Here is a 26,408-nt window from a genome sequence, read left to right on the forward strand (position 1 = left end):
AGGAGCCCGTTGCGCCTTCAGAGCTTTTCTCTCCGGGGTAACCTGCCGTCGCCTGCGCGTGCGGACCGGCGCGGGCTCGCGTTAACACGCCCGCTGGGGACCGGGGCCGGGGGCGACCCGGCTGGTGCAGCGCCCACGGCGCCAGGTGCACCGCTGCACCGCGCGCTTCCAGAGCGGGCTGTTAGCACCCACGGGGGCCAAGAAGCAAACCACCTCAAGAAATTGAAGAATTGGGAGTCACAGGGAAACTGGGCCAATAAAGGAAGACAAGTGAAAAGGTAGTATTTTATTGTCCAGGATAATTTTGGTTAGACACGATTTTTGCCCTCAGAGCTGATGGAGAATGGGACTCCACTACCCCATAATCCAGTTGGTTCGCTGTATTCAGCAACGCCCCAGGTTTGTTTCTAGGTTGGGTTTAAATGTTTACGTAAATTCCAGTTAACATACAGCGTGATATTAGTTTCGGATGTACAGTACAGTGATTCTCTTATTTTTAATGATTTTTATGACATTTACCTACGCCCGCTCCGGTTCCTTAGAGATAAAGCAATCCACCTCCCATTTGCTTGCGTGTAACTGTTACTTTTCATTGGGGTGATTGTTCATGGGCCGGTGGCCCCTGACAAAAAAGATCTTCCTCTCCCAAACGGGTCCTTGTTTTCAGCTCAGAATGAGTAAGAAGGATTCCCAGTCATACCCTCACGTCCACCACTCCCCGCGCACGAAATGAACCAGAGTTCAAGGGTGGCCACAGGGAAAGGGAGGGGCTCTTTCCACCCTGCCTTGCGGACTGGGCGGTGCAGCCTCTCCTCTGTGGGGGTAAAAACCAGGAGCACGCGCTGCGCTCAGCTGGGACGAGGGCGCAGGAACAAGAGCCGGATCTTGAAGCTGTGCACCTGAGCGGCTTTGATGGGCGCGGCAAGCTGAGCACCCCTCCCCTTTGGCCCCGCGCAGGCGGCCGGCTCCTAAAAAGCCAAGCCCCTTAGCGCCCCGGTGACCTTTTCACCGCCTGCAAAGTACAGTTTGTGCAAAACTCGGATGCTGGACGAAGCACTGGTATAGGTTACACCCTAAATGATGGGATATACCTTTCGTGGGGCTTTTAATGATTAAAAAAAAGATCATGTTACGGATTGTTTTGGCCAGATACTTTTCAGCATCCATCAACGGTCCTTCCATTGGTAAATAAAGAAGATCAAACTACATTTCTTTTAAGATGAAAAGTTTATTTTGCCTTCTGCCTAGAAGCAAAACTAGTGAAAATTAAAGTATAAAAATAAATACAATTTACATTAATGGGCATTCCACTCAAAGTAAAAGTAACAAAAATAATGTATATAAATTAAAAATCCATCAAAAGCACAAAACGATGTCTGGCACTTTTATGAGGAAAAGCTGTGAACATTAAAATATGTGTAAAACACACAGGCTTTTATCTTTAAAAAAAACAACACTCAAGTTTGTCAACCTTAATCTAAAGCTAGTTTTAACTTTCTCCAAAACAAACTATTTTTTTTTTAGCTAATTTGCATTAGTGTACACAAAATTTGGAAATATCTGTCTTTCTGGAAAGACCCACAATGATATGAGTAAGCTGTATCCTGAGTTTTCAGAATGATAAAGCACAGTTTATCATATTAAGATATTTTGCTATACTTTATAAAGAATATATCAGTAACTCAGACATTTTTGACCGCCTTCTGATTTCCTGGCTCACTCACTCAACAAATGATACATCTCAATAAAGAAAATCAAGTTTACACCCTGGGTAGGTTATTACGGTCTACAGCTGGATGTAATAGCCAACTTTTAAATAGGGCCGAAAACTGGAGAAAACAATCTTTATCTCCACCTTCTTCAAAGGATATTAAGAATACATACAGTCTGCATTTTCAAAATACCGGTATCATTTTAAAATTCAAGTTAGAGTAAATGTACACAGTCCCGATTTTATGTGAGAAGCACAAAGCCCTTTTTGGAAATGGTATGATAAATTAACAGTGGCATTCACTTTCATCAAATCATGTTCCCTTGGTAACATTTTTTGGTTTATATTTTAAATGAATATGTCAGTGATGAAAACCTCAAACGACAGTGCCTCCTCAGTAATGCGTAACTTCAGCTTGACAATATTCCTGTTCCATCTGCAAATCTGAACTTGTTGTTGTATAGCCCTTTAGTCTCTCCTAAATCAAGCAAGCTACAAAGAGCAGACCATGAAGAAAGACAAGACGCAGACACCAAGAAAACAGAAGCGCATGCAGCGTTACTCTATTTTACAGAAATGGATGCACTGATTCACCCCTAGGTGCTACTACATTCCAGAAGATTGTGCTATCTCCCCTAATTTTTTACCCTCCATAGAAAGATTTTATGATTTAGGAGAAGTGTTTCCAAGAGTACTGGGGTAACATACATTAAACCTAACATATCTGCACAAGACAACTAGCTGTTAAGAGGAATGTACTTTTGATCAAAGCAGTGGCCCCCAACCACTTCTATGGTAAATTTGGGGGGGACCACAATCAGCAGGCGAGTGTTTTCTCCTATGTGGTTATCCCGTAAATCCAAGAATACGAAGACTGAGAGATTAATCAGTTTATAAAGTTACATAAACCAGGAGAAAAACATCCTTCTGCAGTAATTTCCCCTCAAATACAACAGTATCTAACTTATCAAATTTAGCAATCAGTATGCAGAGATGACTGAAATTTATATTTGAGAACTTAATTTGTAATTTATCACACTTTTTTGACATTTTATAGAAATAAATCCAAATGCCCTTTAAGTTTACAAAAACGTTCTCTGCAGACATCTGGCTACAGAAAACAAACTTAGGTTTGTACAGGTTAAGCAAAGAGATGGTCAATTACTAAATACTAATGTGCCTTCACCCAAACCTAACATTAAGAGGAAAATGACGGTGTAGGGAAGGAATTAACCAGACTGATCAAGTTGCCCAGATAATTGCTCAGCCCTTTGATGTCACTTTGCCTGTGTAAACAGTCCAGGCTTAAATAAAAAGTCCTGGGCAGGGAAAACCGTATGCATGAAACCTCCCATCCACCCCTTGGTTATCCTAACGAATGTTGTCTTCTTAAATTGTCGCAACATTTGGCCGCTTTCTTTGGGTTTTTCCTGCATATGCTCCTAAAAATAGAGCAAAACTAATATTATTTCTCAATGTCAGTTTTTTATAATATCGTTTAATGAGTGTTTACTATATAATGCCAAGCACTGAGCTAGGCAATGTACATTATTATATTTAATCCTTACATAACATAATCCCAAGGTAGAAACTTACTATTTTAATAATAATACAGCCTAGACATGGGAGAGGAAGTCACTTGCCTAAGTAACAGATACTCTGAGAACCCAGTTACACCTGATTTGCTGTTTGACCCAATAACCACTGTGCCATACTGCTTCCGACTCTGCTTTAATTAGTGGTTTCTGAATTTCACTATAAACTCCTGAGTCAAGCACCAGACATCAAATGAGCCAAACAGGTCTTAAAACATACGATCAGTGATTGCAATTGAGTTTGTAAGAACTATAAACTTTAAGTGCTCTGCAGCAAGCTGTAAGCCCTTGGCATTCTACTCCAATCTTAGAGTATGAAAGTCTGTCATCACAAAAAAAACTAGCTTTCTATCAATTGCTTAATAAACATTCATTCTCCATGCGGATCAAACTAAAGCATAAGTTTCAAGTTTGTTTGTAACACAATCCAAGCCACTAAGAATCTAAGCAGGAAAGAAAAATCTTTTCAACTGCAACTATGGGTCCCTGGGTTGAGATTCATACTTAGAATCTTAATCAGTCATACCGTAATTTTTCAATTACATACAATGATAAAATCGTTAGTCTTTTTCAATTGTCTAGGCACTCAGGTATAAATAAATCTTTAGAAAAATAGGAAAGAAATTTTGTACTTTTTTGGATACATAGTAATTGTACATGTTCATTTAAGAGTTAAGTTCATTTGTATTTATAATTATGTTGCAATGCAATTAAACCACAATAGTTCTAAACATTGAACTTGAGGACATGACTAACTGCACTACTCCGTTCCTAATGTGACTTCCTATTCATCCTTCATACTGTTGAGTATTACTTGGCTCTTTTTCTTACAAATTCACAAGGGACAAACAGTGGAGATGAAATGCATGAGACAAGAACATGGAGAGTAGTCACTGTGGTAATAAATAATATCACGCAAAACAGTACTAACTCCTCGATCAATTGCCAGCTGGCCAGAATTTATCACAATATGTGACTCTAATATGGGAAAAAATTGAAAATGTCTTGAAATCCCACATAACTTCACAAGCAGCAGATCTGGTGTTTGCTTGGAGTTCTCCTAGTTACCTTTCAAACCAGGTGATTCTAACCACCTCTGGAGGAAGCAGAATCCTCAACTACATAACCCCCTTTAAAACACCTCCATTGACTCTCACTCACAGTGGCTTCCAAAAGATGACCTTTTACATTATCCTCTACAAGTGCAACATTATAAATTAAATTCACTACATACATGCAAAAAGTCAGCAATCATTTCAAAGCTATGTTCAGTATCTTGTTCCCTCTTTGAACTTATGTGAACAAATGGCAATAACAAAAAAATGTCTTATGTTGTTCATTCCCTCCTAATTTGGAGGAAATCAGTTAGTAATAAAAGCTCTAAATATGCCTAATTGTATATTAATGGGAAGATTAGAATTGATTAAATAACTCATTGCCTAGTAATTAATTGTACATTAATGGGAAGATTAAAATGATTAACTCATTGCCTAGTGATTAATTTTTGGTTTCTTTTAAATGTTTAGAAAGAAGTGTAGTTAAAGCAAAGCATTTTGAAAGTATGTTTAATGGATCACATAATTTTTGGTGAGCTTATCAAAGTATCTTAACAAAGACACCTACCAAATATTAAAACATTAGCTTAAAAGTTTGGCATGAGTTTCATATTAAATTTGTCTTCTTGCCACCATAAACAGAATTTAAAATCCACAAAATAACAGAAACAAAACTTACCCCCTCCCGCCTGGCATATTCACATGTGATCTTGTGGCCAGAGGGAGAAATTTTTCATCACTTTATGTGCAGATACAAATATTCCTGGGTGATACACTTCCCCAAAGCTCAATAAACATGCACAGATTTAGGCATCAGATTATTATACTTTACTCATTTATAAAAAGGTTTTCTCAATTAGGCACATACAATTCTACAGATTTTTCAGATTAAAAAAATGTATAGCGTTTCCACGGGATTATTACAGAAGCCAAGATTGGACGCACAGTTTTACCAAGGTCTCCTGACCGCCACAAAATACTAACACGGTGGTCATTAGCAGGAATGACTGTGAATATGCCCAAATTATGGTGGCAAGGAAAGACAAGACATTGCACTCGTATGGCCTGCATCGTGGGGCAGCTCGTGCACGTCCTTCTATTGAATGGGCTTGAAGAACTCATTTGCTACACACCTGAAACAGGCGCTCTGTTAGGCACTCTGCTCTGTGAAGACTTCTGTCTATTTTGCACAACCCCCTTCACTGATGTCTTAGGGGTTCTAATTGAATATAAAAGAATTAATAAGTCACTCGCATCAAGATCTAAATGTTCAACATTCAAAGAAAGCAACCATACTGCAACAGTTCAAAGTGCAAATATGCTTGGAAAGAACTTAAGTCTCACGAACGCGCACAGCAAGGAAGCTACGCTTTCCTTCATCGGGAGACTAGAACCAAGGCTTATACTTTGTTGGAAGGATCACTTTGGTGATGCTGAACTTACTATATGGATGCTTACAATACTTAATGAGCAAAATGGTATGAAATGAAAAGTAAAAGCATGCCAACATAAGATGGTAATTAAGATATAATACACAACAGTACACCAAAGGATTATCTTGGAGCACAAAACTTAAAAGATCTTCGCAATGCTATAAAACAAATCACACTTGTAAAATAGATATCCTTTATGTAAAGATACTAAATTATTTTTCCCTCTCAAAGCTCATCTTGCTTTAGATGTTTTTAAATACCCAGGGGTGGCATTCTTACCCTTGTCTACTAAGTAGCCTATGAACTGGTGCATTCTGTCCTTGGTTTGGCTGAAGGACTCTGTTAACAAAGTAAGTAAAAAATTAATTCAGAAGAGACTGACATAAATTCAGTTATCCACCCCCCCCCCCCCGCATTTTTTAAATAGGTGAAAGATGATTAACAGTGAGGTGACACTGGTCATCTATGCAGATATACCAATGTAATACCACGGAGCAAATCACAATGACTGAAGCATATTAATAGGGTACTTATATTTTTTTCACCAAGAGCCCAAATCTTAGGTTTTTGTCTGGATGTCTCAAGTGTTTAATTCTTGTATGTTAGATAGTTTATTTATATGCTTCACAAAAACCAACTTTTCCTTTCAAACATCCAAGAGAAGTAACATCACTCTTGTAAAAGTAGAAAACAGGTCTGAAATATTAAGCTAGATTTCTAAGGTTTTTAAGTAATTATCCTAAATAAGTCCTAGACTGTGAGCTGAACTCAGGACATCGGGGGCTCAAATTTCTACCCAAGACAGCATGTCCTATAGAAAGCTCCTGAGACATGTGGTCTGTCATATAGTCAGCTACATGACCTAGTGTTAATATGGATCTTGGGCATTCTTCAGTCCTCCAATCAGCTGGGAGTGTTCTGCTGATGTCAAGTTAGAAATAACTCAACAAAGAGCAAGCTTGGCATTTACAAAGAAAATCTTTTTTTTTAAATAAATAAATAGCTTCTCACGGAGATGAAGTAATTTTTCTCACCTTGTTTCAGAAAGATTTTGTTTAACCAGAAATTTCTTATTTGGCATTCCCATTTCAGCAGCTCTAACACAACATAAAAATAAGGACACACAATGTATTTAGAAAGGGAGAGAAAACCCTTACAGATGTGATACATGATGACAGAAACAAATCATTTACAAGTTTTGTACTACTCAGCTGTACTAAGCACACCAGAGACTACTTTCCAGAAAGAAGCAGCTTGCAACGATAGCCACTTTGCATTAGGTTTCCCTCCGGTGAAGTCTTTCACATATTAGAAAAAGACTACAGGGTTGCCTGGGTGGCTCAGTCAGTTGAGCATCCGACTTGGGCTCAGGTCACCATCTCACAATTTGTGAGTTCAAGACCCGCATCAGGCTCACTGCTGTCAGCATGAAGCCTGCTTGGGATCCTGCTTCAGATCCTCTGTCCCCCTCTCTCTCTGCCCCTCCTCTGCTGGCACTATCTCAAAAATAAATATTAAAAAAAAAAAAAAAAGAATATATCCAAAAGAAGTAAAATTGACAGTGAATATAAAGATTAACTATTTTTAAGGCTGAATGGCTATCGATTACACAAGTTGAACACTGTCAAATTTAGTAGTTTATATGTTTTACCTAAAGATGAAATCAGATTTTATCACCTGAGTAATAAAACTATTTATATAAAAAGAGATTTCTGAGCTCAGCTGTCAAAACGTGAACTGTTCTTTTTTTCTAATTTGAATACACAAAGAGACCAATAGATGACTAAAATTAATTGGTTTGGTAATAACTGGATTAATGTAATGTGACAGGAAGTACACTTACTTCATGTACTTCTTCCTATCGAGAGACTTCTGTGTTGCAGCTGACAGGGCCACTCGTGGGCTTTTCATTCTGTCCTTTAAAATACAAAACAAAAAGCTTTAATGGTACCAGTACTACCACTAAAATAATATAAGATGATCTCAAACTGCACAGAAAATCTTCTCCTACTAGCATTCTGAATTTTAGTCTGTCTTTAGAACTGAAACAGTCCAATTTGTTAATAATTACAATGATTTTTCCCAATGAAGTAATAAACTTGGCTTTTCTTTTGGCTACCACATGAAGACCAATGACTCAAACCACACTCCTCCGACACCCTGATATATTTCAAATAACTCTGGTTTCCAAAAAAGGCAAAATCTACATGATAGTTTCAAGGAAATTCAATGCGGAGCCAGTGATAGTTTTTTATAAGCCATCCAAACAACAGTCAAAGCTTCAACTCCAAAATCCAATCACAAAACAATATGCAATTCTTTTAAATCTGTCATCAGAGTTGCATGTTGCTGGTAATCCTGGGGATTATCTGTGCTTAAGAATTGCAGGGAAGCTTGCTGAAGTCAAAATAGGGAATGAGGGGCACCTGAGTGGCTCAGTCAGTTAGGTTAAGTGTTAGACTCTGGATTTCGGCTCAGGTCACGATATCATGGTTCGTGGAATTGAGGCCTGCGTAGGGCTCTGCACTGACAGCCCAGAGCCTACTTGGGATTCTCTCTCTCTCCTTCTCTCTCTGCCCCTCCCCACTCTCTTTCTCTCAAAATAAACTTAAAAAAAAAAAAAAAAAGAGAGAGAGAGAATGAGATTTAGTATCAGTTACCCCAAACCCAGAAGAACCTCATTGTGAAATAAGAAATATATTGGTCTCTGCCCCTAGTTCCTGCTAATATTTGATCTTTGACACCTGTTCCTAACACAGAGCTCCCAAAACCCTTGCAAATCTGAGAGTGAAAGAGTAGAAACATTTTTTTTTTTTTAAATAAGTTTACTTATTTATTTTGGGAGAGAAAGAGGAGAAAGAAAGAGTCCCAAGGAGGCTACACTCTGTCAGTGCAGAGCCCAATGCAGGGCTCAATCCCATGAACCTTGAGATCAAGGCCAGAGCTGAAATCAACAGTCAGACAGTCAGTTAACTGACTGAGCCACCCAGGTGCCCTGGTAGAAGCATCTTTTGTTCTAATATTTGGTTTTTTACCTCAGTTCCTGACACACAGCTCCAATCCCTTGTCATTTTCTGGGTGACAGGAGGATCTTTTGTTCTAATGGAACAACTTTTTGGGGGGCCCCCAGGTACAGACTATTCATCAGAAAGACCAAGCCTGAGTAGAAGCTTGGAACATTCAGCCTTAGCTTCTTATCTTGCAGAGACAAAAGAAGGGCTGGAGATTGAGTTAATCACTGATCATGCCTGTATGAGAAAGCCTCCATAAAAACACCTAAAATACGGAGTTCAGAGAGCTTCCAGGCAGTGAACACATCCATGTGCCAGGAAGATGTCCTCTATGCAGACAGAAGCTCATGCCCTCAAGACCCTTCCAGTCCTTGCCCTATCTATCTCTTCATCTGGTGGTTCATCTATATCCTTAATTATGCCCTTTATTATATAATAAACCAGTAAATTCCCTGAGTATTGTAGGCCACTCTAGAAAATTATCAAACCCAAAGACAGGGTTGTAGGAACCCTGTTTCAAAGCTGGTCGGTCAGAAGTATAAGTGACAACCTGAGACTTTGGATGGGGGAATCTTAACTGCCTCCTTACCTTGTAGTATCTAACTCTTAACTCCAAGTAGAGAGAATCAGAATTGAATTGTAGGACACCCTGCTGGAGTGGGGGAAAACCTCACACATTTGGTATCAGAAGTGTCTTGCGAGCATAGAAGAAATAGAGTTTTTCTTTTTCACTCATTCATTAAAAAATCAGATAACATACCATTTGCCTGAGCATTTTCTCTTTGCGAACTTCTCGGTCATGATGGAGAATAGACATTCTCTCAGCTGCATCCATTACAAAGAATATGTCATGAATACCATACAGGGCAGCTCGCAACTAGGTTCAAAAGAAGAAAATATTGTGCCCATTTAAAAAGATGAGATTAGAATTTAGTAATATTCTATGCACTTTCACTTAGAGAAAAAGGTTAAAGTTTTAATGGAAACCTATTTTCAGTGGTGAAATGAAGGGAGAGATATAAATGTCCGTTCCCTAAAAACCTACAGGATGTGGGCATTTACCTGAGCTAACACTCTTTCCTGAAGAGAAGCATCTTGTGCTGAGACAACTCCTCTCTTTAATGGTGCCTCTGACTGAAAGCTTCTTATGAATTCCATAGTGTCCTGGAAGAAGAAATGCTCCTTCAAAAACCACTCTTCTAGAAAGACTGATGATCACTGGAATTTTCTTTTGATTTTTTTCTCAGCCAATTCAAAATCAGTGAGAACATAAAACTATTATCAGAAGGCAAACAGCACTCTCTAAAGCAAGACAAAAATACCCAAACTACTTCATTTAAATATTTAAAAAAATTATCAGACTGAGATTAATCAGATTTCTGTAACTGCCTCTATTGCAGTGACTAAAAAAATGTTGGATCTGCCTAAGTTCTGAACGAATTGGTCAACTCCAGCTAGTGACTAGCTATCACTGAACTGGGAGACTGAGACAGAAGTGAAATACAAACAATGGACAAGCTTCTTACTTTTACGGTTTGGCGAAGTTGTTTTAGCTTATCTGTCTGCATAAGCCTACGAGTTAGAAATCCTTTTGCCACTGCAGTTACTTTGTTAAATTTTGTTTGTACTTCTGGACTGAAAACCTGGAAGAAATAAGACAGATACAATTATTTGAGGATCTGAGCATTATACTCAAGATGTTTTCCCAATCTATTACAATAAGCTAAATTCTTCTACATATGTGTGCTCTGTGTAGTTTCATCTCTGACAAAAGCTAAGCTATTTGATGTATGGCAAAAATATCTGTCCCCATTTGTACAACCTAAGATAATGTACCTCTTTAAAAAATATAGCTAGACAGACGGATACACAAATATCATGAAGTATGCCCACCTGAGACCATTTAGTTTTGGCCCTTCCAAAAGCCCTTGTTACTGAGAGTTTGGTGAAGCCACTAGTTGATGATCCCCAGAGGTAGAAGGGTGCTTCATTTGCAGAACCAAAGCTATGCTGTAGGGCAGAGTTCGTGAAACCTGGAAAAATAAATATACATAGAGTATTATACTTGATATTATATAATCAGAATATGCAGAATGTCCAAATAAACACTTATGACTCACTAAGAAGAACAACCGCCCCTGAAACTAATCCATGTGCAGACTTAAAATATTTATGGACTTTAAGCTTATGCACCAGATGGAGCTTCTCAACACAAACAGCATCTCTGGATAATTGAAGATGTGAAGATATGCTCTTGCTGGGTCTGAAGAATTAGATGTAATTCAAGATCACTCAGGAGATGGCAAACTGTGTTTTCAGTTAAAGCACATCACCTGCTGCATGAATAAACAAAGCCTGGGCTCTGAGTCAAATTTCCTGGTATTTTCCTCGCTGAGGTGGCTTTTCTCATGAACACCTGCTCACTAGTCTTTGATCTGCCATCATTTCATTTTTCACTAGTTACTGGTAAATAGAATTACTTGAAGACCTACAGTTTGGGGGCACCTGGGTGCCTCAGTCAGTTAAGTGTCTGACTTTGGCTCAAGTCACGATTTCATGGTTCAGGAGTTTGAGCCCCACATCAGGCTCTCTGCTGTCAGCACAAAGCTGGCGTCAGCTACTCTGTCTCCTCTGTCTGCCCCTCCCCTGCTTGCATATGCGTGCATTCTCTCTCTCTCAAAAATGAACATTAAAAAAAAAAAAAAGAACAGAGCTATAGCCTTAAAGTGTGCCAAATAAAATACCTTGCTGTGGGATAACTTTCCCAAATGGAAGAGAATTTTAAAAACATTTACCAGAACTATTTGAATTTGAAGTATGGAGTGAGTCCACTTGAGACAGCATTGTTTCCAGCAAACCAGAGTCACTCACTTTTCTCCATTCTAAGTCCATTGCACTGTGAATGCCCAATTCAGAGGCTTCAGCTGCCTTCTTCTCTTTTAACATTTTCTCCTGTTCTTCTATTTCCTGTAGATTAACCATGTATTATAACCTGCTATATCTTTTAATTATATCCCAAAATACCACCATTTTAGGCTTAGCTAAAAGTAATGGGGAATTATCAGCAAATGATTAATTTCAAGTTTTCCTACCTCAAGTGAAATCTTAAAACAAGTATTCTTCCCCGTCAATACACTCATGCAGAATGCATATTTCAGCATCTATGTATAAAATACCTTTGAAAAATATTAAACGTTTTGAGTCAAGGAATCAGAAGTCTCCTTTTGATAAATTATGCATTTATTTTTAGATAAGCTAAATATCAAACCTCACAATTCGGCAATATCCATGTATCAAAATCAATCACCCCCTTAGATTAAGATATACAGGGGAAAAAACTACAAGTATCCTATACATAACGTGTGACCAAAACTCACACATATCCTGGGCTAACTTCCACTTACCAGCCCCATGTCCTTACATTTTAATTCCTCACCTTTTGCAATCTTTCCTGTTCCCTTTCCTGCTCAGCTATGAGTAGTGATAACTGCTGGGCATGCTGTTCTTCTAGTCTCTTCCGCATTTCTTCAAAAGCTAACATCTTGCTTTTTAATATCTCCTCGCCTTCTGAAAAGAAACACATACCCTCAAATTTAGAAAATTTACTAATATCTGATACACAATTTAAATTATGCTTCTGACCAAAGAGCATTCCGACATCTGACATGACACAATCAAGGCACAGCCAGGTCCCCACTGTGAACCACATCCTCGGCCCCTCCCCTCACTGCATGCTACCAAATAAAGGCCTGTGTGTCACCACCATCCACGCTCAACAGATCGCATCACGATCTGAACTGATGGAGCCAAGACCATGTGTTCAGTCTGGGTTCTCCTCACTCAAATTAACCTCAAGATGTGATTCTCAGCTGTTTATTCTTCTGACTCTTGTTCTTCCCCAGGATCTCTGGTATTGTGGCTTGTAGTTTTGTTTTGTTTTGGTTTTTTAAATAAATGTTCCTTTGATAGTGCAAAGCTTCTCAGCTTCAGGTTTCAAAACACATCGGAAATTAAAATTACATATATCACAATTACTAACTAAAAAATGTATTAAATCATTACAACTATACAACTTACTGAATAGAAAGGGGTAAGCCACTCTGAAATGTTGAAATACCAAGTATTACACAGACATAGCACATATTCATGGATCCATCACGATTCAACAAAATTCAAAGAATTATTCTTTCCGAATATACAGTCAATGATTTTCACTGAAGATAAGCATACTGTCTATCTTCTATGGTACCCCCATAATTTGTTCCTAAATACATTGTATTCATTTACAACAGTTTGCATTTGTTCATGTGCAATTTTTCATAGGCAAAAGGGACTAGAAAAGCAGGGCTAGAATTACAACTTTTAGCAAAAAAGGAAAAAGCTCCTTAGCCCAACCACACAACCAATAGCGAGAGATCATTCAGCTCTACCTTAAGAATTTCATCAATGAGCACTGTCCGGGGGCTCATCTGACAGCAAGCCGGCTACCTCCATGACTGGCCTCGCTCCTATTAAAGCACTGCCAGAACTGCCCCATGGTTGGCTTTGTGGGTGTCTGCTACTCATGGGGACAGCCTCCAGCCATGCTGTACTATCCGTCTGGATTATCCAGGTTGGCTCCCCAGGTATCGACTGATGTTTATTTATTAAAGTTCTTATAAAGTTACACAGGCCTTAAAACTCTATTTGTCCTATAAACCCTGTCATAGTGTGCAACTTTACAGAATGTGAGGTTTTTTTAGGAAGATATTTATCACATTAGAACTGAAAATGTTTATGTCCAAGAACTTCATTTACTTGACTCGGATCTTCTGTATCAGTAATGAAGAATGATGAACCATGGCAACAAAATAAGGATTAATGAAGAAGGCATGTTTTAACAAGTTGCTGTTAATATAACACTAGATGAGAAAGAAATTTGAAATATTTTTTATCAATAAAGATGCCATTCTTGAAACGCTACTCACAGAGACTTATTTGTGATTTTTCTCTAATAATTTGATGTTCAGGTGTTCCCTGAAGGACCAATTACATGAGGAGCTCATTACAAATGAAAGGACTGATGGAAATATTAGAAACCACAGTCCAAAAGGAAAATATCATAGTAATACACTAGATTAAAACTGTGAGTGATGTTTCATGCAAGAACTTTTTCCTCCAGTCATTAACAATATTCTCTGTGATACAAAGTGAACTGTGAAAGATTCACATTTTAAATAAGAAAATCCTTGAAGAGGGGTGCCTGCGTGGCTCAGTCCATTAAGCTTCTGACTCTTGATTTCAGCTCAGGTCATGATCTCAGTCATGGGATCGAGCCCTGTGTCAGCCAGAGCTGGGTATGGAGGCTGCTTAAGATTCTCTCTCCCTCCTCTGACCCTCCCCTGCTTGTGTGCTTGCTTGCTCTCTCTCTCTCTCTCAAAAAAAGAAAATCCTTTAAGAAAGCCTATCAAATGGCAATAAACTATAGCTAATGATATGTTCTCTGACAAGAGAAATGAAATTAAATATCCCGATGAACAAATGAAGACAATTATTGTTTTTCAAAATGTCAATTAAAAGTATTAAATACAGGGGCCATCTGCTGGGAGGGTATCAAACACTTCAGAGTTTCCTTACCTTTGGAACTACTTTCTAACATTTTATTCTTGTTGATGTAGACAGATCCCTTAGGGTATCTTTTTTCTGGCAAATGTTGCCTTTCCTGTTCAGTTATTCCGGTTGTTAAGACAAAAGGGCAGTTTTCTTTTTGCAAACTATCAATATCTAAATCAAGTCTGCGTTTCACTTTCTCAAAACTGTTATCCAAAAATTGTTCATTTCCACAGGACACTGTAGGGGTGTCCATCTGCTGTCTGGTATTCTGGTTTTGCATCAGTAAAGGAGATGGGTTTTTTACATCATAAGACTTATTCAGTTCCATCTGTAAATTGCAGTTTTTCTCTAACACATTGGCTGACTTGAGTGCACTCATGGGTCCAAAGTTTTGACTCACTACACACTGACCGGTGGCATACGGCTCATGCGATCTTGGCATCGCAGTACACGTACTATCCATTTTGTGTGGTCCTCTCCCATCACATGTTAAGTGACCTTCCATGACATCAAGTCCATGAATAACCTTATTTTCTAGGTGATTTCCTGAAGACTGACATACCTGATTTGATTTACCTAAAACCACTTCCTGTATGGCTTCAGATGTATTTTTGGTGACATAAACCTTGCTTGAACAAACTCCTAAATCAACTGGTAACTTTGGCACAGTTTCAGGTATTTGTGTTTTTTCCTCAGTATCTTGAACAACTAAGTCTATCGTCTGTTCTTTTCCTTTAGGACTTAACTCACAGGCGTTTATTGGGTTATTTATAAGTATATGACATGCTGATGATGGTCTAGAATGCCTTCGATGCATTTTAGGACTCAGGCTTGGCTCTGGAGTAGGTAATTTGGCATATGAACCAGTAAGACTTTTGATAACATTATTTTCGGTAACAAAAGTGGGAATGACTTTAAAATCAGAATCAGGATCTAAAATAGTGTGATGGCCAGTTCGTACAGGTATGTCCACTTTAGAAAAGCTACCTAAAACTGATGTATTCATGCTGCTTGCTTGAGCGGAAGCACCTTGGAGAAGAACATTTGATTTATTAAGGCTTGGTTTGTCAGGAATAACTGAACCACAGTGTTTGCCAGTCAACTGTGCCTTTTCCTTTCCATAGTCAGTCACTTTACCAGCATCATTCTCTTTATCTGAATGACTCTCGTTAACACTCCTCTTTGCACTACTTCTCAGACTGCGTCTAGACTGTTCTCTTTCTATATATTCCTTTGACTTTTTCATCAGGTTCTGAAGACTCATTATGTAGGGATCTGGAGTAACTTGCGAAAGTGATGGATCCGGTTCTTCATGTGTTGGCAAGAGACCATCAGACGTAAGAGTCTCCTGTGGGGTTGCTGAGGGGGTTTTTACAGAAGCTTCGTTCTCCGCAGGGCTAATAACTGAAATATCACACTGCTTCAGAGAATTAAATTCTTCTGAGTCCCTAGCTAAGTCTATCCCATTAAATTTAAATCGGTCCTCATTATTCAGTGGCAAAATTCCAGTTATCTTTTCAGACTTTCCTGAAGTAGAGTGTTCAGTAGGGCTTGGCAAGATATTTGGAAACATAGCAGGGACATTCAGGTTTCTCTCTTCTGAATTAGAGTAAACTGTTTCAGTCTCCCATGGATCAAAATCACCGGCATTAGGTGCTTTTCTAACCTGAAAAAGGAAATTTAAAAATTAATATTCCCTTACTACACAAAAAAAGCCTTTGATTTTGTTTTCTAAAATAAAATTGTAATAGAAAATTCAGAGTTCTAATATTTGAAAACACAAACAAACAAAAACTAAGATAACCTTTTTCTATTGTGTCCTATATCACAGGGAGCACAAATTACTATAAAAAATATCCATTGGTCATTCTGGCCTGTTTATTTAAAGATTAAAAGAAAAAAAAGGAGATTATCTAATCTGATACAATATGTATGTATGTGTATGGGTATACACGTATATTCATATATCCATGTGCAATTTAATCTTGGAATAGGAGTCTCATTAACTTTCTTTTGGTTTACATGTTATTAATGTCACCAGTTGTTCCTCCTATGAAAGCTGTCATCGAAGCATACCAAGGTATGAGTTAAAATAGCAAATAAATTTCTTACATAGATGACTCCTTCTTTAACAAAGACTAACATATTTTGTAGTAACTAAAACTAAACATTGTAACTAAAATCCTTCTATATGATGAGGCAAATTTGTAGTAAATGAAAGTTCAGCCATGTAGCTTAAGTTACTTAGAAATAAAATTTTCAACTTAAAATCCAAATCATCAAAGCAAACTTCAATTTGATTAACCGATGGCCATTTTTAAACAGCAACCTGTTAATGAGTTTTGCAACAAGCAAAAGTAAAAAAAATTCTGAATTAAGGGGCACCTGGGTGGCTCAGTCAGTTAAGTGTCCAACTTGAGCTCAGGTCATGATCTTGCAGTTTGTGAGTTCAAGCCCCACATCGGGCTCTCTGGTGTCAGATGGGAGCCTTGCTTTGGATCCTCTACCTTCCCCCGCCCCTCCCCTGCTCACACGCACTCTCTCTCTCTCTCTCTCAAAAATAAATAAACATTTAAAATTTTTTTCCAGGGGCACCTGGGTGGCTCAGTTGGTTAAGTGTCTGACTTCAGCTCAGGTCATGATCTCATGGTTCGTGGGTTTGAGCCCCGGGTTGGGCTCTGTGCTGACAGAGCCTGCAGCCTGTTTCAGATTCTGTCTCTGGCTCTCACTGCCCCTCCCCCACTTGTGCTCTGTCTCCAAAATAAATAAACATTAAAAAAAAAAAAATCCAAATTAAGAGAACAATTGATACACAAGAGATCCAACAGAAAAAATTAAAATTACACTTTCTATCTAAATCATTTGACTTTGCAAAAGAATAAAAAGTGAACTAGGGGGTGCCTGGGTGGCTTGTCGGTTAAGTGCCCGACTCTGGATTTCAGCTCAGGTCATAATCTCACAATTTGTGAGTTTGAACCCTGCATCAGGTTCTGCACTGAAAGTGCAAAGCCTGCTTGGGATTCTCTATCTCTGTCCCTCTCTCTCTATCCCTTCCCCATGCACACAGCTCACCCCCCCCCCCAAAATAAATAAATAAACGTTAAAAAAAAGAATAAAAAGTGAACTAGGATGGTTTTTAAAGATTATACAACTATATGTTAAGCTGACAGAAATTATCATATTATCAATACAGACTCCAGAATCCTGAATATTAAAAGATTTTTAGGGGTGCCTGGGTGGCTCAGTCGGTTAAGTGTCCGACTTCGGCTCAGGTCGTGATCTCATGGTCCGTGAGTTCGAGCCCCGCATCAGGCTCTGTGCTGACACCTCAGAGCCTGGAGCCTGCTTTGGATTCTGTGTTTCCCTCTCTCTCTGACTCTCCCCCGTTTATGCTCTGTCTCTGTCTCAAAAATAAATAAACATTAAAAAAAAAATTTTTTTTTAAGATTTTTAGGTCGTTGTGTATGTGTTTTTTCCCTAGACCATATGGCACTCCTGTTTTACCTTACAAATCCCAAGACATATAATGGTTTCCAGGTACTATGCAATAAACAGTACAACAGAGTATACTTAGTCACAACCTCAGGATCAAAATAAAACAAAAGTGATACATACTCACCAAACCCAGGAACATATTCATAGGTTTAAGTAAAATAAAATGTTTTCTTAAAATACCTCACGTTTCACATTTGTGTATACAGCAACTATGATTTTGTACACTACTAAAATGAGCCTTGAACTTAATATGGACAGTAATTATAATCTGCAAATTAAATTATTACCCACGGAGAAATGAAGGTAGCAGTTGGTGGGAAATAGTCTCAGGTTCATTATACATGTGTCATCTAGTATGAATTATACAGACTGCAAACCCTTAAGATTATGAAGAAAATTTTAAATGTAGCCTGCAGAACAGTGCTATGTATGGTAGACATAATTTGTTCAACATAATTCATTTCGGTTTTTTTTAGTACGATCCAGACCTTAAATTGTTTATACAAATTTAAATTCAGCTAAATAAAAATAATTGCAAACGGCATGAATGTATTGTTTAAATGGTTTCTATTTGGATCTAAGATGAATGTAGACAATTCTCCTTATCTAATCTAAATTGCATTTGTGTATTTAAGAGGGTAATTTTCACCAAAAAAAATTGGGGGCAGTTATTTACTTTAGCAGAGAATGAGAATAAGGTCATTGAGTCAATAGTCTGATTAGTTCAGAGGTAAACCACAATGGTCGATTCTATCATTTTGTCACTGAGAATTCCATGTTTTTAGAGTCATAAGACACAGACAATAAGCAATTATATTCAGGGTAGGGCTCCATTGTCTAAGTACCCTCTGATTCAAGTACTAGGCATCACTAACAAGCAAGTGAGTGTTCTTTGGAGTAACTGAAATGGAATATTACAAACTACAAAGCTTCTCAAACATTATAGTGAAATATATTGGTAACTAACTAGTAAGTGCAAACATATTTCTGAAAAATTATCATCAATGCTTACCTCATGATTTCTTAATTATAATTTTTAAAAGCCTACATTACACACCTGAACATTTTCAAGAATCTCCTGGACACGAGCCAGTAAATCTTTCTTCTTATTTACATGCTTTCTTGTTTCTACATCAAGTGCTTTCTGCTTTTCTTGTTGCATTTCCTTCCTTCTCTCAATGGTAAGCTGCAAAACATCATAAATACATAATTATTTCTCATAAATATAAAAATATCATAAAATCAGAAAGCTCTGAATCAGAATGATTAAAACATGGAACAGATAAAACCACAGGGAAAGGTATCTGAGCAGTAGTGAGGGGTAATGAGGAGGATGGGGCATGGGAGATCTTTCTGTGGGTACAATAATGTTCTGTGTAGGTGTGAGTTACACAGACGTACGCCATATATGAAAACTCATGGAACATTAGAACTTGAGATCTGTGCATTCTACTGCATGTAAATTGTTCTCAACTGAATAAAAAAGTTAAAAAGAAAAAAACCTGTTCACTTACGCAATGCTCTAAAATGAGAAATAAAATAAGCCCTTTTGGGGGCTCCTGGGTAACTCAGTTGAAGGTCTGACTCTTGATTTTGGCTCAGGTCATGATCTCACAATTCATGAGATTGAGCCCCACGTCGGGCTCTGTGATGACAGTGCAGAGCCTGCTTGGGATTCTCTCTCTCTCTCCTCTCTCTCACTCTCTCAAAATAAATAAATCAACTTAAAAAAAAAAAAAAAAACCACAATAAGCAAATGGTATTTTTGAACTCTGACTGGACCCAGATTAGGAAAAAAAATAGTATAACAGACATTTTGAACACAAATGGAGAAATCTAAATATGAATAGAATATTAGATGCTATTAAAATTATTACTAATCTTCTTAGGATGTGATGATGGTATTGGGGATTTTATGTAGGAGGATATCTTATTTTTAGAATATTTATACCAAAACATTTAAGAGAAAATTGTTATACAGCTTCAATTTTCAAATGGCTCCGCAAAAAAAAAAAAAAAAAAAAAAAAAAAAAAAAAAAAGCATGTATGTGTATATACACATCTACATATATATAAAATCACAAACACCATAAAGCAAAGATGGCACAAGTGTTAAAAATTATTAAATCTAGATGGCATACATGTGGGGAGTCACTGCACTACCCTTTCTATTTTTCTGTATGTTTGAAAATGTCATTACAAAAAGTTGGCAGAAAATATTGATCTTTTACCTCCTGTTATATAAAAAAAAAAATTTCATGCAACTTCTTTCAATTATATTAATTTTCTAGTTTGAAATAAAGTCACACACATTTTAAAAACATTCAATCAGTATGAAAGAGTTTACAATGAAAAGTGTGTCTTCCTTCTCATCCTGTATTCCTTTATCATTCCTAAGAAAAAGAACCTTATATAAAAACCCAAATAGTTGACATATATTGAGTACCTCCTATGATCCAAGTAGTGTTCTAAGCATTTTACATGTATTAGATCATTTAATTCTCCAAAGAGTCCTATTAAAGTAGACACTATTTTTATTCTCATTTCAAAAATAAAGAAAATGCGGGTGGCCTGAGTGGTTCAGTCAGTTAAGAATCTGACTCTTGATTTAGGCTCAGGTCATGATCTCATGGTTTGTGAGTTCAAGTCCTATATGGGGCTCCGCACTAACATTGCAGAGCGTGCTTGGGATTATCTCTCTCTTCTGCTCTCTCTGCCCTCCCATGCTCATGCTCTCTCTTTCAAAATAACTAAATAAACAGGGAAGGGGAGGGCAGAGAGAGAGGGAGAGAGGGAGGGGGAGAGGGAGGGAGAGACGGGGAGAGAGGGGGAGAGAGACAGAGAGAAAGAGAGCAAGGGAGCGAGAGAAAGAGAGAGAGGGAGAAAGAAAGAAAAAAGGAAAGAAGTACAAGAAAAGAAAATGGACCTGCAAGTTCACACAGCAGGTAGGTGGCAGAGCAGTGATTTAAACCAAGGACAGCAGGCTCCAGAGCCAGGCTTGTAAGCACTATTTTACCCTGCTCCAGAGAGCACGATGTGTGCAGTGATTTACAATAGACTGTGGAGATCCTTCCATGCCTGCACATGTGGGTCTATTGTACTCATTTCAATGGCATGTATGAGATTTCTATAAAATGGACCACAGTCTTTAAACTAGTCCACTACTGGACATTTACGTTGTTTGTTAATCTTTTGATATTTCAAACAATGCTACCATAACCTGTATGTATTTCTTCGGGCACAAAGAGCAGTATAAGTGTAAGATATTCCCAAAAATGGAATTGCTAAATCAAAGGTTACATATACTTTCAAATTCTGATAAACACTACCAAAATGATCTCCAAAAAATAAAATCAGCTGATTCTCTCAGAAAAAATGTAGGATAAGTGCTTTTTCCCCACAACCTAAGGAACGGTAGGTCTTAGCAGATTTTTGCCAATCTAGTAGATGAAAAAACGCTAACTCTTTTATATTTAATTATGAATACGAAGCATTTTTTCAATGTTTATAACCCTTTTTTTGCTTTTCTGTAAACTTACCTTAGTGACTCACTATAGAAAAAAAGATTATTTAAAAATCATAGAATGTTTACCAGTGGAGAAAGCACAGCCACTCCATGGAAGCGGATAAGTGAGATGCTTTCAGATGGGACAGGTAGAAAGCTCTCCGTGGACAATGATGCCTGCTGGACTCTGGCAAGACTATTCTCACAGAACTTCTCATACTCCTCCATCTTCCCACAATTACACTGTCAGAGAGAAAAATGTCACTTGCAATGTGCTGAGAAAAACAGATCTTCATGATTTGGCAAATTTTATAGAGCACTTAAATATTTCTAGCATTCACAATTCCTAGAACTGGCCCCCAGAATTTTTTTTTTCACTGATGAACAGCGAATTCTTAAGTAGAGGTAAGCACCTCAAGATCCTACCCAGTGAAGCCTTGCTTCCTATATTAAATATTTCCAAGCATATGTATATACATCAATCTTTAAATATGATTTGTTTAGAAAAGTACTAAGAACTCACCAGGGAAAAATTCTTAAAGGAACAAAAGTTCTACACTACTTTACTCACTTCAGATTATAAACTAGAATATTGTATTTTCCTTAGCAGGACTTATCTACACAAGAAAAACTAAATCATACAAAGGTAAAAATGCCAAAAGAAAAAAAAAGATAAAAAGGCTATTTACATAAAAGAGGATATTTACCTTTTAAAATTCTTCTGTTATTATGAAGTTCAAAGTCTATTAGTACTTTCACATCTTGAAAATATATCTGGTCTCCACAGTCACCAGACAAATCAGTCACAGGTGGAAACCAGAGTATCTACTGGCTCTCTTAATAATACCATCTTATTGTTGAAAATTCTAAGCACCACCAAACTACTTAAAACAATCTGCCCAGTAATTTCACAACTTCTGGAAAAGTGTGATGATGGCTATGAAAATGCAAGGTAATCAGGAAGCATTAGCCAGCATGTTCATTCATTTAGCTAATGTTAAATATTTGATTGCCTGTTTCCATAGCTTTATGTCTGGCATCGTTTCCTTTAAATAAGAGAAAATGAAAAGAGAGACATCAGACTCATAACCAGCAAGGGTATGAACTGTGAAAACAGAAAAATACAATAATGTTCCCTTAGGTGTTCATTTTAAAACAATTAACCAAAAAAGGCGGGGGGTGGAAAATTTAATTGATGATATGGGATACGCAGCAATGAAATAAGATAGAATATGATACTGTCTTAAGCATTAAGGTACTTAAAAATGTAGTACACTAAAAAGTCAGGGACACATTATAGCATAATTAGAAATGAAGAAAAAGCATATTATGATTTGATTATGAAAAATAAGATATATTGCTAATTTTGACCAACTGGTAGTCTTCTTATTAATAAAATTTCTTCCTACCATCCCATCAATTCTAATTATTTCTATATTCAACTTATGAAAAGTGTGAGTTTAATTTCAAAGAAAATTATACTGGAGTGTGAATGAGATTATTTTTCAAGTTTGTATTCATAAAACAAGCAAAAGTAAAAAAACAAAACAACAACAACAAAAAAACCACAACACCTTTCTGCATGACATACCAAGGCCTCATTTTTTAGTCTGGATTTCAACCCCCATTATGTTATCTTAACAACCAAAATATGCAGAAGCTAAAATGTAAGAGAAATTCAAACAACTCCATTTCTACTAAAATACTTAAAAATATTTTTTAACACAACCCATGCATTCAGCATTATAGGGCATGTAAATAGATGACTATACAATTATAAGAAATATTTACTTCCTATGTATACACAAGCAAAGTATGAGATTCTATTTTAAAGTTCTGGGAAATGTAAAGAATGAATAAAATGTTTTTATGGCAAGTTTTATTTTTCTTTCAACAACCTCACACAGATATGCCAATTGCTTTGGAAAGTTAAATTCAAATCTCTTAAACAGCACACGTTTGTCATGCATATTGCAGACGTACCGTGTTAGATTTTTTATTACAGCATAACTAGGGCATATGATAGGGCTTTTAATACCCAAATACAAGTGCTAAATATGGTTGATTATGGAAATTACCAAACGATCCTAGAGCATGAAAGAATTTTTCCTATCCTTCAGCCTCAATGTGAATTTCCCTGACCTCAAAGAGGCCATCCCTGATTATCCCATCTAAATTAATCCTGCGTTTACTCACTATCACATTACCCTGCTATTTCCCAATTTTCATAGCACTTACCACTATCTGAAATTATCTTGTTTATCTCCTTGGGTTTTGTCTGTCTTCCTCCACCAAAATGTAAGCTCCATAAGCACAGGTACCTTTTCAGTCTTGCTCACCACTGAATCCCCATTACATAGAACAGTGTCAGCACACAGTAGGCACTTGATAAAAGTAATGAATAAATGAATTAGGGTAATTGGCTCAAACAATAATGCAAACCAGGAGAGAAGAAAAAAAGGAGAGAGTGGACTAGATAGAAAAAGAAGCTAGCGAGGAAGAATGGAATTTAAAGACTGGTAGTTTCATGGATGATCCTATTCTCCAAAGACACTGGTACCCCTCAACTGCAAAGGCAATCATTTAAAAAATGAGCATTGTATCCTATATGATTAGCAAGAAGGCACTTCATTTCTCACACAATTACCTGTCAGCAAAGGTTTTTTTTGAACAGAGCCTTGACTACAATGCCACTCCAACCACAAGTCTACCGACCCACAGTTTACCAGCAGGCATTACCAGTCCACTTGAATTAACAATTTTCAGCTGCATCAAGTTCAGACATGCCTTGTCTTCTCCATTTATACCATGACCCTTCTCCAAATGAGTCTCTTTGCAAACCCCATAGACGGGTGCTCCTCACCAGTGTTCTACCAGCAATGTCACTAAAGGGGATAGTGCAAGTAACAGAACAGATCTGGCTGTGTTTTCGGAAGCTAGCTGCTCGTTTACCCCCTAGTCCTCCCAAAGACCAACTTTTTGTATAGGCAATAAAGAGGAAAGTTTCTTATTCAGGGACACATTAGCTGTGTGTTCTTGGCAATTTACTTACCATCTCTATGCCTCAATTTCCTCATCTGTAATGCAGGGATAATCAGAGTATCTGTCTCAATAATTCAATGAACTAAAACGTGTGTGGCAATTAGCATAATGCAGGACACGCTGAAAGGACCAGTATAGGGGACTGCTTTTATTATTAAGAGGATGATGATTATGATGGTTTTTGTCACTAGGTTATGAATATCGGGAGGGTAGCGACGGTGCTTTGTTCCTCGTAGGATTCACATGTAACTTTAAAACACAGAAAGGGGGACAACACCGTCCTCATTTCGTTGTTTCCAGACCCCTGTCCATCAAATCAATCTCTGGGAGCCTGTCACTTGCCTAAATTGGGGGGTAGGGAACCGGGATTATAACCCTGCAGAATAGGAATCACCTAGCAGTATCAGGGGCAATCAAGAGAAGTTGCTTTATTAGCCTCAAGCTTATTCCCCGGGGTCGCAAAGGCAGAGTAAACAGCACTCCTAGGGCCTTTGGTTGTGGTAACCGGCTTTCAGAATGTCCAGTGCACACCCTGAGGACGCTCCCTCGCCAGTGTCTTGGGAGAAGAAAAACGGTCCAGTTTTATCAACGTGAGGCGATTTCTGGCTCTGTCTCGAGTTTATTTGCTAGGGATCCTCTGCCTTGACCCCAGCGCCCCACGCCCACCTCCCCCAGCTCCTTTGATGGGGCTCCATCCCGAGGGCCCAGGCAGCACCAGCATCCGAGCATCACCTCCGCGCCGAGTGTCGCTGGTCCCCGGGCACCTGTCTCCTCACACTCGGCGCTTTTCTAGAGACTCGAAGCTCAGGGGTCCACCACCTGCATGCGGGTTTGGCACAGAGTTCACCCTCAGCTCTCAGGGCGCCAATTCCGCCTCCCCCGGTGACCTAAAAGCCGGGACCCGCTGAGGATCTAGTTCCCTCCTTAAGCACACACCTGATCTCCCACGGCCTCGTCAGCTTTTTTTTTTCCCCTCGCCACGGGCCTTGTCAGGAAGCAAACGGCTCAATTGGTACTGACAGAGCGCAGCTCGGTCCGCCGCCGCCTTCTCCTTCTCCTCCCCGCCATATTACTGGTCTCAGGCGGCAACGCGGGATCCTGGCAACCGCCACTGCCGCCGCCACCGCCCGGACTCCACCTCTTTGGGCCGGCACTTCCGGGGGCTGCTGCCGGGGCCGTTGGAACGGTTGGGCCGGCAAAAAACTACAATCCCCAAGGTGCATTGCGCTCCGCGGTACGCGCCCTGTCCTAGTGATGGAAGGCGTAGTACTTGCGGGCGGCGCAGTGCACGCTGGGAAACGTAGTCTTCACTGCAAGCTAGGGCCTGTAAAATTTTAATGTATTACTGTAAGAACGCCCCTCAGGTCTGAACCCCCTGAAGTGTTCCTTGTAATTGCTACTTTTTACTTATCTGTAAAGAGATAACCTCTTTATTTGTGGTCGTTGGAAAACATACAACACTTACCAAATTTTTTTTCCCGTAAATAAAAAATTGCTGAATCCCAGATATCAACTCTAAGCCTCAAGACATCCCTACACTTTTGCAAATCAGTGGGAAAACACGTCCAAGAACAAAAAGTAACAGGTTCAAGATGGCCCAAAAAGCCCTGAATGTTTTACCAAAATCTTCTATCTAAACATATTACCAGCTTTCCCCAAAATATGAGGTAGTTAGTTGCCCCTTTCCATTTCTTAACTCTGTTTTACCTTCTGCCTTTCTTGCTGAAAATTCTTCCCGTGCCTATTTTTGCACATGTAAAATGAATTTTAAGAGTGTCTATCACACACACACACACACACACACACACACACACACACACCGCCTATCACAAGGGTAGTTGTGAGGAACAAATGAGATCTATTTCTTACGCAGTGCCTGGTACAAAAGTCTCACTATTAGCCCTCAGTAGAAGAAGTAAGATCAGGAGGAGGAGGAGTGGAAGGGCCACAGGATTAAAACTGGGATGGC

The 26,408-nt window shown here is 38.4% G+C and overlaps 1 protein-coding gene across 6 annotated transcripts; it reads right to left on the minus strand.

The window, feature by feature from the left end:
• Positions 1-1,208: 1,208 nt before the first annotated feature.
• On the minus strand, positions 1,209-25,574 carry CCP110 (centriolar coiled-coil protein 110). 6 transcript variants are annotated; one of them, XM_042972083.1, is made up of 16 exons: positions 25,376-25,574; positions 23,636-23,781; positions 21,485-21,640; positions 18,950-19,078; positions 14,422-16,063; positions 12,242-12,369; positions 11,601-11,772; positions 10,699-10,838; positions 10,332-10,448; positions 9,868-9,969; positions 9,566-9,682; positions 7,638-7,711; positions 6,829-6,891; positions 6,074-6,133; positions 5,495-5,580; positions 1,209-3,153 (listed from the first exon to the last, which is right to left on the minus strand). In XM_042972083.1, the coding sequence occupies exons 3-16, from the start codon at positions 21,623-21,625 to the stop codon at positions 3,101-3,103; spliced, it is 3,024 nt and encodes a 1,007-aa protein (XP_042828017.1). In that variant the 5' UTR covers positions 21,626-21,640; positions 23,636-23,781; positions 25,376-25,574; the 3' UTR covers positions 1,209-3,100. The 6 variants fall into 6 exon arrangements, with proteins under 6 accessions (XP_042828017.1, XP_007087366.2, XP_015395368.2 ...); XM_007087304.3 differs by having other exon boundaries at positions 12,242-12,372; positions 25,376-25,573; XM_015539882.2 differs by lacking the exon at positions 6,829-6,891 and having other exon boundaries at positions 12,242-12,372.
• Between the last annotated feature and the right edge of the window lie 834 nt (positions 25,575-26,408).

This window comes from Panthera tigris, chromosome E3 (assembly GCF_018350195.1).
Source record: "Panthera tigris isolate Pti1 chromosome E3, P.tigris_Pti1_mat1.1, whole genome shotgun sequence".
Lineage (NCBI taxonomy): Eukaryota > Metazoa > Chordata > Mammalia > Carnivora > Felidae > Panthera > Panthera tigris.